At 37.8% G+C, this 12,742-nt stretch overlaps 1 protein-coding gene across 2 annotated transcripts in view; it reads left to right on the forward strand.

Annotated features, from left to right (window-relative positions):
- Positions 1-1,249: 1,249 nt before the first annotated feature.
- MTX2 (metaxin 2) overlaps positions 1,250-12,742 on the forward strand; it is a 70,025-nt gene continuing 58,532 nt past the window's right edge. Inside the window, exon 1 of one of the 2 annotated variants that reach the window (XM_007965437.3) lies at positions 1,250-1,495. In XM_007965437.3, the coding sequence (XP_007963628.1) occupies positions 1,456-1,495 (40 nt within the window). In that variant the 5' untranslated portion in view covers positions 1,250-1,455. The remainder of the gene's footprint in view (positions 1,496-12,742) is intronic. The other variant, XM_073019834.1, reaches the window with a different exon arrangement.

Raw genomic sequence — 12,742 nt, forward strand, 5'->3', positions numbered from 1 at the left:
TTACATCAGGTATAACTCCCAGTGCAATCCCTCCCCCCTCCCCCCTCCCCATGATAGGCCCCGGTGTGTGACGTTCCCCTTCCCGAGTCCAAGTGATCTCATTGTTCAGTTCCCACCTATGAGTGAGAACATGCGGTGTTTGGTTTTCTGTTCTTGTGATAGTTTGCTAAGAATGATGGTTTCCAGCTGCATCCATGTCCCTACAAAGGACACAAACTCATCCTTTTTTATGGCTGCATAGTAGGAAATATAGCTTTCTAAATGTCATGGACAGTAATTCTTAGAATACAGGTTTCCTCTGCAAAAATCTAGTAAGCTGTCTGACATTTTGATTTACTGTGTGATTTAAAATGAGTTACCTAACCTCTCTGAACCTGTTTCTCCTTAGTGAAGGGGGCTTTGGGTTACCAGCTCTGAAGCCTGTCCCACTTGTAATACCACCAATCTGTAATGCATATGATTTTTCTTTAATTGTGTAATTTAAGAAGCTATTAGGTTAAGAGAAAGTCACTCAGGGAATTTAGTTTCTCCTCTGTCTGCCCCGTTCACCCCCAAAAGTGAGAAGTGTGTGAAACTAAAGTATCTTCTTCTCCAAGCTGAGCATCATTTCGGGTGTATGTAGTTGAAGCACAAATTATCTTCTGGCTTAGGTGCTGCTCAAGCCTCCTTTCTGCCAAGCATGTTTGAAAAAATAAAAAAAATGAACACCAATGTCTACCCATGGACTAATCAACCCAGCAATATAATGGAAAAGGGGGAATTCACGCAGCCTTGAATCTGGGCCTCAGAGGACTGCCTGGGCAGGCGGTTTAAACTCCTTAAGCCTATGTTCTTATCCGTAAAATGGCGATATTATTACTTTAATGGGTTGTTGAGTGGACGAAGTCAAATAGAATATATGTATATATATGTATGTATGTGTATATATGTATATGTGTGCATATATGTATATATGTGTGTATATGTGTGTATATATGTATATAAGTTTGTGTAGATATATGTATATAAGTGCCTACTATCCAGTGGGCGTTTACAAATGTTACTTGCTTACAAAACTCTGGCTTACAGAAAGCACGCTAAAAAATCTCCCAGATCCCCCTGCCAGTCCCCTGGGTGGGAGACTAGTCGGGTACTTCGCTTCCCTCTGCAAAGCCCCTACGCAGAGCCTAGAATTGGCGGGTCGCAGCTCGCAGCGCCTGCGCCCGGTAGGACGGCGCGGGGGCGGGGCCGGCGGAATCGCTCGAGTGTCGTTTCGGCTGCGCCGGAAGTTCCTAGCAGGGCCTGGCGGTAACCTTCGGGGCGTCGCTGTAGCTGCCGCTGCTGCTGCAGTGGGCTTTGCGGGTCTGAACCTCGGCGGGGCTAGGGTAGTTAACTGCCGAGAGTCGCCAGGTTTGCGGTGGAGGACGCTGAGGCCCGTGGGGGGCAGGCACACCGGCGCAGGGCCTCCCAGCCGACATGTCTCTAGTGGCGGAAGCCTTCGTCTCCCAGATTGCAGGTAGCGCGGGTGGCCGTAGACCCAGAAGGTGGCGGCGCGGTCTCGGGGAGTCGCGTGGGGTACAGGGCTGGAGCATTCCTCCACCGTTGTGGCATTATACGCTGAACCCAGCCCGGAGGGTGGAGGCAGGCACGGACTACCAACCTTATCTCACGTATGGGAAAACTAAGGAGACACTTGGCCAAGGTCACTCCGCAGGAGCTGGAGTCCCGTCTACTTCCCTTGGGCGGTACTTTGTCCCACCTCCCCATTCCGTTGGGAGGTGCTGGAGTATGAGGGGGAGGCCTTGGATTGGGATTGAGGTGGGGGGCGTGACCACAGGGGCAAACATCTGAACGCTTCAGTCTTAGAGTAGGGGCAGTTTCTGGGTCTTAGTACCCAAAGTTTAAGGTGACTGTCACTAATCAGTTGTTACCTATTGTTGTTGAGGGAACATCAGACTTCTTGCTTCCTCTCCCAGCGACACAGTAGTGCCATTTGCTAAGACTCTAGGAGTTATTTATTTATTTATTTTTTGAGACGGAGTTTCTCTTTTGTCACCGAGGTTGGAGTGCAGTGGCACGACCTGGCTCCCTGCAACCTCTGCTTCCCGGGTTCAAGCAATTCTCCTGCCTTAGCCTCCTGAGTAGTTGGGATTATGGGCACCAGCCACCACGTCTGCGCGGATTCATTGAAATATTTTTAAATCTGCATGTACTTTAAAGAAATACCTTAGAGTCGGTGCACTGAAAATGACTGATGTATATAGATTTCTGATTTCTCTTATTGAGGTTCTTATTTATTGCCGTGAAAGAAATTAAATATTGTTGAGAAAGTGAGGAGACCAAACATAGGTACTTTGAGATACAGGCTGATAGAATTAGTCATAACTCCCTAGCAGTGTTTTCAACATGAGTACAGTAATGAAGACAGTCACCACAATAAATAGGTACATTTGAAGTAATAAGATAGTATTTTGGAAATGGGAAGTACAGAATGTGTCATAAAATTTGCCGGAATGTTTTTTACTGCTTTGCGTTTGTGTAAACATACATTTCTTTTTTTTCTTTCTTCACTTGAAAATATTCTTTTTCTAGAAGAGAGAAGCTCCTACTAGATTGCAAGCTTCTTGAAAGTAGGGATCAAACTTATTTTATTCCCCATTGTATTCATAGTCAGTTGGTGCTCAGTAAATATTTGTAACCCAAATCAATGACTAATCTTGAGATTTCAAGGAATGATTATTTCCATTTTTACCATTCATATTGAAAACAAAATCAGGCTTATATAGTTAGATCAGCGATTTAATTTAGTTTGCTACTATGTTAAAAAAAAAAAAAAAAAAACTTCACAGTGTATGTTGAGAGTGGTTCACTGGGTGCATGTGTCCTAATGTGTGATTTCTTTTAATGAGAAAATGATGAATGTCTTTTAATAAACTTTTGATACTGCTTTAAGTAGTGACGTTTAAAAATTTCTAGGCATTTTGTCTGTCTGCCATCTTAGCTATTTGTAGTGATCTGTTACTCTAGGAGGAAGCATTGAAAGATGGATAATTCAATAAATGGTGTTGGAACAACTCCTAAGTCATTACACCACATGAATAAATTCCAGATAGATTAAAGATCTAAATATAAAACAACAAAATTGTAATATAATAATTAGGGGAAAACAGATTATTTTAATAATTCTTGGATAGCAGAAGAGGTCTAAGCAAAACTTAAGAATTCATAATCCATAAGAGAAAAAATTGGCAGATTTGATTGCAGAAAGAATTTAAAAACTTTGATAAAAGACATCTTAAGTTAGTACAAATAAGAAGACAAACCAACAGAATCAAGGACAAAGAACTGGAACAGGCATTTCACAAAAGGGTGAAATATAGATGGACAGTGAACAGATGAAAAGATGTTCTGTGTCACTAATAATGTATAGCATCCTCCCGCCCCCCCCATCAGATGGACAAAAGTGAATATGATTTCTAGTACTAATAGGGCATGGGGAAAACAGTTACTCTCAAACTATTGGTTCTGTAAGTTAGTATTACTTTTTGGGAACTTAATGTAGCAATATTTATTAAAATGACATTCTCTCTCCTGAAAATTCTACTTATGGGGGTTTATCTGATAGAAATGTAAAGACCAGTACTTAAAGAAATATACAGTGATACTAATTGCAGCATTATTTGTAATAGCGAAAAATTAGAAATGTTTTAAATATATGTCAAATTATCTTGTACCAGTCCAGCAATTCCACTTATGGTCATGTATCCAAAGGGATTGAAATTGTCTAGGAGGTATGTGCACTCCTGTGTTCATTGCAGCAGTATTTACAATAGCCAAGATATGGAAGCCACCCAGGTGTTTATCAGTGGATGAATGGATAAAGAAAATGTATATAAGATGCAATGGAATACTATTCAGCCTTAAAAAAGAAGGAAACCCTATCATTTGTGATAGAATGGATGGATCTGGAGGACGTTATGCTAAATGAAATAAGCTAGACAGAAAGACAAGTAGTGATCTAAAATCTGATCTTTTTAGGGAAATCTAAGAAAGTTGATCTCCTAGAAACAGAATACAAAGGTGGTTACCAGAGGCTGAGGGGACAGAGGTGGGAGATGGGGAAGAGAAATGGAGAAGAGGAGATGTTGATCAAAGGGAACAAAGTATGTTAGACTAGAAGAAAAAATTTTAGTGATCTATTGCACTGCAAGGTGACCACAGTTAATAATAATGTATTATATGTTTCAAAATTGCTAAAAGCTTAGATTTATAATATTCTCACCACAAAAATTTAAGTTGGTGTGGTGATGGATATATTAATTAGCTTGATTTATTCTTTCTATTCTTTGATTTATTCTTTAGATCAAAATACCACATTGTACCTCCTAAATATACACAGTTATTATTTGTCAAAAACATAAAAAATTATGATATGGTCACATTTTTACAGATCCAAAAATGAAGAGGTGTATTTGTTAAACACATTGTCTTGAAAGCTATGGTTATATTAAGTAAAAAGTTACATATTTTGTATGAACTCATGAAATCTATATAAACATACGTATATTTATATATGTTAAGAATATTCAACTAATTTTAAGTAGCGATTGGGATAATAAAAATAGAGTGTTGGTAGAGGGTGGAGGAACTTTATTTCTGAATTGTTTGAATTACTATAGTGTGCATAGTTTTGTAATTTAAGTGATTGTAATTGTTAAAATTTTTAAGATTATATTTTGTCAAGAAGTGGCATTACATTATGGATAAGGAGGCTGTCTTAATCTGTTTTGTGTTGATATAACGGAATACCACAGACTAGGTAAGTTATAAAAAAAAAAAATTTAAGTCTCACATTTCTGGAGGCAATGAACTCCAGCTTCAAGGTGCCAGTATCTGATGTGAGCCTTTGTGCTGCATTATCCTGTGGCAGAAGGTGAAAATGCCAAAGAGGGCAAGAGCCAGGGACTGAGAGGGCTGAACTTGCTTTTATAACAACCTACTCTTGGGATAAAGAGATGAATCCATTCATGAGGGTGGAGCCCTCATGACCTAATCACCTCTAAACATCCCACCTCTTAATACTGTCAGAGTGGCAATTCCATTTCAGCATGAGTTGTGGAGGGGATATTCAGACTATAGCAGTGGTTAAAGTAATAATTTATCAGAAACACTATGTTTGACTTGTAAATGACTTACAAATGTGACTCAAATCCAGCAACTGTTCTCAATATTCTGTTTCTGGTAGTACAGGTTAGAGATATGTGTCTATGTAGACCTATTATAACTTAAGTAATTATGAATCTGTTTTTGTAATTGAGAGCTCTAATTTATATTGTATCTAACACTTTGCTTATTACCCTTCCTTCCTGTGGACATGAGCTAACACTGAGTATTTCTTTTGGAAATGTTTAACGATATCTGGCATCTCTCTGTGGTATTCTTGAAGTGACTTCTTTGAGATCCTTATTCATAAGGATATCTTTTTATAAGTCTTCTCTGAACTCCCCAGTTTAAGTGAACTGCTTCTGCCTCCTTACTACCAGTATTTCCCTCGCCAACTTTTTTCAGTTATTATTCCTATATAGTACTTATTCTATCCATTTCTACTGCTGTTACCTTAGTTCAAAGCTTTGTCATTTTTTGCTTAGATAACTGTAGTAGTCTCTGAATTGATTTCTCTGCTTCCAGTCTGGCTTCCTTCCAGTGGAGTCCATACACTGCAAGCCTCGTGGGTTTTCTGTTTGTTTTAATTTTCCTTAAAAAAACAAAAAAACAAAACCTCCTCTTGTTTTAACATTTTGTTGGTTTCCCATTGTCAGTAGAACAGCCTCATGTCTTGTCACTTCTTTCCTTGCCCCTTGCCTGAGATGTCCACTTTGCTTGAATAACTCCTGTTCATCCTTTAAGACTCTGGGCACCATTTTAACCATTTAATGCAAGTCTACTTGATGTTTTTTTCCTGTCAAATGAGAAAGGTTTGTTGTTGAGGTTTTTTTCCTAATAATGATAATGATATGTTGCCATTATGGAAAATGAAAACAATCCAGAGATAAAGTAAAAATTACCTGAAATCATACCACCCAGATTAAGACTTTAGAATTCCATCCTCATCATTTTTTTTTTTTTTTGAGACGGAGTCTCGCTCTGCCGCCCAGGCTGGAGTGCAGTGGCCGGATCTCAGCTCACTGCTAGCTCCGCCTCCTGGGTTCACGCCATTCTCCTGCCTCAGCCTCCCGAGTAGCTGGGACTACAGGTGCCCGCCACCTCGCCCGGCTAGTTTTTTGTATTTTTTAGTAGAGACGGGGTTTCACCATGTCAGCCAGGATGGTCTCGATCTCCTGACCTCGTGATCCGCCCGTCTTGGCCTCCCAAAGTGCTGGGATTACAGGCTTGAGCCACCGCGCCGGGCCGCCATCCTCATCATTAAAACTTTGATGAACAAAGCTATTTCATTCTCTTTCCCTGAATTAAAAGAATCGACATAATATATAATATGCATAATTTTTTGTAACCTGTTTTGTCATATATTGGGATCTCTTTTCATATCTATGAATGGAATTACACATCATCATTTTAAAATGGTTATATAGTATTTCATTGTAATGAAGAAGCCAAAATTTACTAATGTAGTATTACTTAGATGGGTATTTAGGGAGTTGTTATCAGTCAGTTCAACCAGAGAAGCAGATGTACCAGGATATCTGTTTCTCTCTTTAGCCACACACACACACATGCATGTATGTGCATACACAAACACATGCAAATAATTGGCTCTTAATGTGGGGGCTGGCAAAGTAAGTGCAAAGCATGCAAGGCAGGCAGTCAGGATGGGGAGATCCAGGACTAAGAGAGCACTGGCAAGAACAGATACTGCTTAGAGTGTCTGATCCCAGGGAGGACTTAGACCCTTTTTTAAAGAGCTTTCAGCTGATGAAATCAGGCCACTTAGGATACTCTCCCTTTTGATTAATGTAAAGCTAACTAAGTAGGGACTTCAATTATATCAGCAGAATCCCTTTATGGTATCACCTAGATTAGGGTTAGAAAAGCTAGGAGGAAGTGTGTGTCTGCTACAAAATGACTGTTGCCTCGCTTCTCTTTCCGGCACCTGGCAGAGAATATCCCTTGTAGCCCACTTTAACTGGAGACGTAGTAGAAAGGGAATTTTGGGAAGTGTGTTCAGTGTAGGTAAGCTGATGTGTCCCAAAGCCATCACACGTGTGTGTGATTTTAGTCTGTTGTAAGCAGTGCTTACATAAACATATTTATGCATCTGTTCAGTCGTTTTTTGGAATATATTTGTTAAAGTGGAAGATAATTTTGAATTTTTCTTTTATCTTAATATGGAAAGAAATGGTAAGTTATCTTTTTGAATGAGTAGTTGTTTCTCTACATGATGATGTGCTGGATTTAGAATTTTTTTTTTTTTTTTTTTTTTGAGATGGCGTTTTACTCTTGTCACCCAGGCTGGAGGGCAGTGGCACAATCTTGGCTCACTGCAACCTGTACCTCCCGGGTTCAAGTGATTCTCCTGCCTCAGCCTCCTGAGTAGCTGGGATTACAGGTGTCTGCCACCATGCCCAGCTAATTTTTATGTTTTTAGTAGAGATGGGATTTCACTATGTTGGCCAGGCTTGTCTTGAACTGCTGGCCTCAAGTGATCCGCCTGCTTTAGCCTCCCAAAGTTCTGGGATTACAGGTGTGAGCCACTGCGCCTGGCCTAGAATTTTAAAAGAAGGATAAAAATGGACCTGGATGTTATTAAAAAAATAGTTTAAAAAATATTTTATAACCTGTATATTTAAGTTTTCATTTTTTTTAATGGCAAGATTTTTCAATACATTACTTACATTTTTTTTTTTTTTTTTAATTTCGTTCTTACAGTCAGTTGGGTATGAATGTATCATAGGGGAGGATTGTGTAATCCCATTTGGGCTACATGACCACATTTGGAGCAGCTAAAAGGGTAGAGTACTTGGGTGGACAGGCCTAACTCACTTGCCCATCCCTGTGCCAGTAGTGGCTCCAGGTATTAGGGCTCCATAGTGCCACCAGATACACAAAAGAAGGGAGAGAGGTGTAGAGCACTAAACAGCGGAAATTGGCTGCAGTGTGGATTGCTTCCTTCACCTTGCTTTTACACTTTCTTTGGATTTTGAAGTGAAAAGTCTAACCTGGGTTCTTATTCAGCTACTTCCTAGCTGTGTGAACTTGGGCAAATTAACTGCCTGTTTAAGCCTGAGATTTCTCATTTGTAAAATGGTGAAAATAATAATATGTTACTTTAAAGATACAATTTTGGTAAAGCTTTAAAAAGTTATTTGTAAATAACATATAATTTAATTCAATAATAGGAAGCATCTACATAGTTATTGCCGTTATTAAAATTACTTAGGAATGTATCCTAGAATACTTTGTTATTCCAGGATATTTATTTCAAGATATATACTTCAGCCATGTTTATCTTCATTATAAAATTGAATCTTGGTATAAGTCATATTGGTGGTCTGTTAATTAGAATTGCCATAGCTGGTTACTGATAGTAAGCTTTTGAGCTACTGTGTTAAATGATTTATGTATGTAATTGCTAATAATAACAATTTGGTCTTGTTAGATAGGTATTTTGTGGATATGAATACTGAAACTCAGTATAAAGGTTAGGAGTAAGGTCATTGGAGTAAGAGCTGAGTTCTAAGCTCAATGCTGCTTCTTGTTCTGTGATCTTGGACAGGACTTTCTAGTCCTCAGTTTCCTCATTTGTAAAAGAGGATAATAGATTTTACAATGTTTATTAAGTGTCTAGTATAGGGTGGTCGATAATAAATGTTCAGTACATGTTACTTTCTGTTGTTACTTTTATTGCCCAAGAGCCTTTCACCTTATAGTAAGGGGTCCTTTGAGGATATTAACTCTTAACATCTGGTATCCCATTACCATTTTGGACAGAAGAAAATGCCCAAAGTATTCTTATTTTTCTTTACTCATATACCATCTTTTCTGATTTATTACTCCACTGGTGCCTTGAAGTATTTTAAGCACATCAGTTAGTTTCATCATACTATAATTTATTAATCTTTTGAAATAAGCATGATATCTGTTCTGTTCTTTATTTAGAAGCTCAGTAAACTATATAAAGGATGAAAAAAGAATGGTCGGAATATTCCATTTATCTCATTGTGGGCATTTGGGTGCTTAATTATTTAAATTTATTAATAACTTCATTTAAGCAGTAGCATTAATTTATAGTATGAGCTAGGAAAGTAGTTTTGCAGGGTTCCATGGAACCCATATGTAAGCATCTTGAAAGTAAATGTGATCAAAACGGGTATGTTCTAAAAAATTTGTTTTTATATTGGTAATAAAATGCTTTCATTCCGTCTCTCCTTACATGAGTACTGGGGAATCTGGACTGTAAAAGCATTCAGAAGAGTTCCAGAGGCTAAAGGAAGTACAAAATATAGGTTTAAAGGCTTTTGTAATATAGAAGTGATGCTGTTGCTCACAGTGAAGAAAATGATGGTAAAGGCTTGTACATCCATGTATCAGAACATTTAGTGATGACAGGTGCAACAGATAATTGAAAAAATACAATGCATTAAATTCTTTTTTTTGAGATGGAGTTTTGCTCTTGTTGCCCAGGCTGGAGTGCAATGGCACGATCTTGGCTCACCACAACCTCCGCCTTCTGGGTTCAAGTGATTCTCCTGCCTCATACTCCTGAGTAGCTGGGATTACAGGGATGTGCCACCACACCTGGCTAATTTTGTATTTTTAGTAGAGGCCTGGTTTTTCCACATTGGTCAGGCTGGTCTCGAACTCCCAAACTCAGGTGATCTGCCCACCTCGGCCTCCCAAAAGTGCTGTGATTACAGGTGTGAGCCACCGTGCCCAGCCTTAAATCTTTTGCTCTTGAAAATAAAGATATTTTGTTATTTTTACGTAGTATTTTGGGGATTTTCCAGTATTGAGGAAGGCACTGAGGAATTATTAAAAAGTTATTGAACTGACCGTCAAGTTTCAGAGAATTAAAAAAAAAAAAATCATATTAGTCATATGAATAATCTTACACAGTTGTGCTTATGACTTTGGAGATACGAAGCTGAGATTGAATGGTGCAGATGGTAAAGCGAAACAGTGACAAAATAGATTATACTTCAGACTAGAGGCAAGATATAGTTTATTGACAGCAGTGGATCCTATACTTTATTATACCGTATTCCTGAGTAGGTTGGAACTATTTTTTTTTTTTTTTGAGATGGAGTCTTGCTCTGTTGCCCAGGCTGAAGTGCAGTGGGGTAATCTCGGCTCACTGCAACCTCTGCCTCCCAGGTTCAAGTGTTCTCCTGCATCAGCCTCCCAGGTGGCTGGGATTATAGGTACCCAACACCACACCTCGCTAATTTTTGTATTTTCAGTAAAGACGGGGTTTCACCATGTTGGCCAGGCTGGTCTCGAACCGCTGACCTTATGTGATCTGCCCGTGTCGGCCTCCCAAAGTGCTGGGATTACAGGTGTGAGCCACCCCACCTGGCCAAAACTAAATTCTTAAGAGCAATGTTATGTAAATTTTTGAAAACTTGGATAATAAGATCCCTTCAAAGCCTTGTTTTCTGTTAATGGAATAGTTCATAGGCTGTAATTTGAGTTTTAATTTTCTTAATGTGATTTATTAACGTATTATACTCTGAAATTACATGATTTTTAGTTGTTAACTTAAAACTTTGGTGATGGGTGCCCCATAAAATTTGTCAGTCTTTCTTGAAGACTTTTGAGTTATTCATGTTAGCCCAAGCTTGCCATATTTTGGTGAAAATTGAAAGAAAATGCACCAAACTTCTTAATATTTTTCATTTTTGAAATGTCTTGATAAGCAGTTATCAGATGGACTGAAGATATCAAATACAGATGAGATATTGAAAATTCAGGCTTCTCATTTTTTTGTTCAAAGACAGAAGTTATAATATTCAGAAAATCCAGCAATAGACATTTATATGTAGAAGAGAAGTATTTGCCTTGCCAGTAAGAGAAATGCATGCTTTAATTTTTTGTTGCTTTGTAAATGAGCCTCTCTTCTATTCTTGAACACTTTTCTTATTTTTATATGCTCTATAAATGAATGATGGTTTTGAACTTTTTTACATCAGTAATAAAAATGAAATTTGATTGGTTGGTAATAAAGAAGCTTCTTTTCATAAAAACAATCATTTTGTCATGACAATTCTCATTAACTGTAACTGTGTTGGCAAAATAGAAACCGTAAAATGCATTTCACTGTTTTTATGCACTTAGCTATGTTTTTTTGCTGATTATATATTTTATCTCTAAGAACTTGTATAAACCAAAGAATTTCTTCATAACTTAATCTGTCTTTAGATGGAAAAAAATAGACTTTTGATGTGTATATTTATTCCAGTGGATACAGTATCTTTGAGTATTACAATGGTATTTACCTCCACATGGTCATATTTTATTACCTGGTCAATTTAGAGCACTAATTAGAACTTTATATGAATAAATTGTGTCATTTTTATAACATGAATAGGCCATTATTATTCAAACAGTGTTTATTTCTGTAAAGTAATATTGGCGGCTGACTCTTCCATGATCTAGCCATTTTTTGATCTCCATTTCTTTTGATTGTTAGCTTTTATGTTATAGAAAAATGTTTTGGCATCATGACTTACAAGTAATGTTTCCAACTTTCTTATTTTATACATTTAAAGAAAGATTATGTGTCTTTATAAGAAATAACATGAAAATAAAAGTTGCTATCTAGTTTTTCATTAGATGCTATCATTGTTATTTTTACTATTACTGTTATTACTGTTCATCGATTTAAGATTCTAATTTGGCTTGTCCAGGAGAACTAGTTACATAATGTTAACTATTTAAGTGATAATTGACATTTGTTCTTACATTGAGATTGTGAATTATTTTTGATGTATTTTCTCCCTAAGCAGTTTTCTCCTTTTTGCCATCTACTTGCACTGATTTTCTCATACTAGCATTTGGTGGCTGTTTGGAAAATATAAAATAATTTTAATATTAAAATAAATATTTAGAAAAGGTGCTAATGTGTGAGAAATTACAGAGTGCAAATTAAAGGCACATATAAAGTATGCTTTCATTTACTGTTTTGGATTATTTTTGTATCATAGGTAAATGACTATTGGTCTGACTTTTATGAAAAGATATAGTTAGATTTGACTTTAGCTAGAGTTGTTTCTCTCTTGGAGTCTCTTTTGTTTCCTCTATCTGTGAATAATACAGCAACTGCCATTCAGGTCAGTTTTTAAAGATGGATGTAAGCCATTCTAGTCACTGGGTACCAAATCCTGGAGGTCAGGGAGTCATGGTGATGCGGTCAGCAAATTGGAGATACAGTGAGATTTCAGGAAGGCAAAGATTGAAGATACTGGATTAATAAAGTGAAACTGACTGGAGGGAAAGTGCAAGTGTCAAAATCTATGTCTGAAGCAGTAAAGGGTTACTTATGTATAGGGTGCTGTATACAGCACAGGAAAGATGGTTTGTCTCTCACTCATGATGTGTGGGTCTTCAGCTGAAAAGACTCAAAGGCTGGGAATGATCCAGTGGTTGAGGGTTGGAAACATCTGGAAGCATCTTCACTTACATATCTGACAATTGATTCTGGCTAGGACTTCAGCTGGGGTTGTTTTCTGGAATGCTTACATGTGGCTTCATGTGGCTTGGCTTCCTCACAGCTTGGTGGCCTGAGAGTAGTCAGACTTTTTATGTAGTG

The sequence above is a fragment of the Chlorocebus sabaeus genome, chromosome 10, assembly GCF_047675955.1.
Source record: "Chlorocebus sabaeus isolate Y175 chromosome 10, mChlSab1.0.hap1, whole genome shotgun sequence".
NCBI lineage: Eukaryota > Metazoa > Chordata > Mammalia > Primates > Cercopithecidae > Chlorocebus > Chlorocebus sabaeus.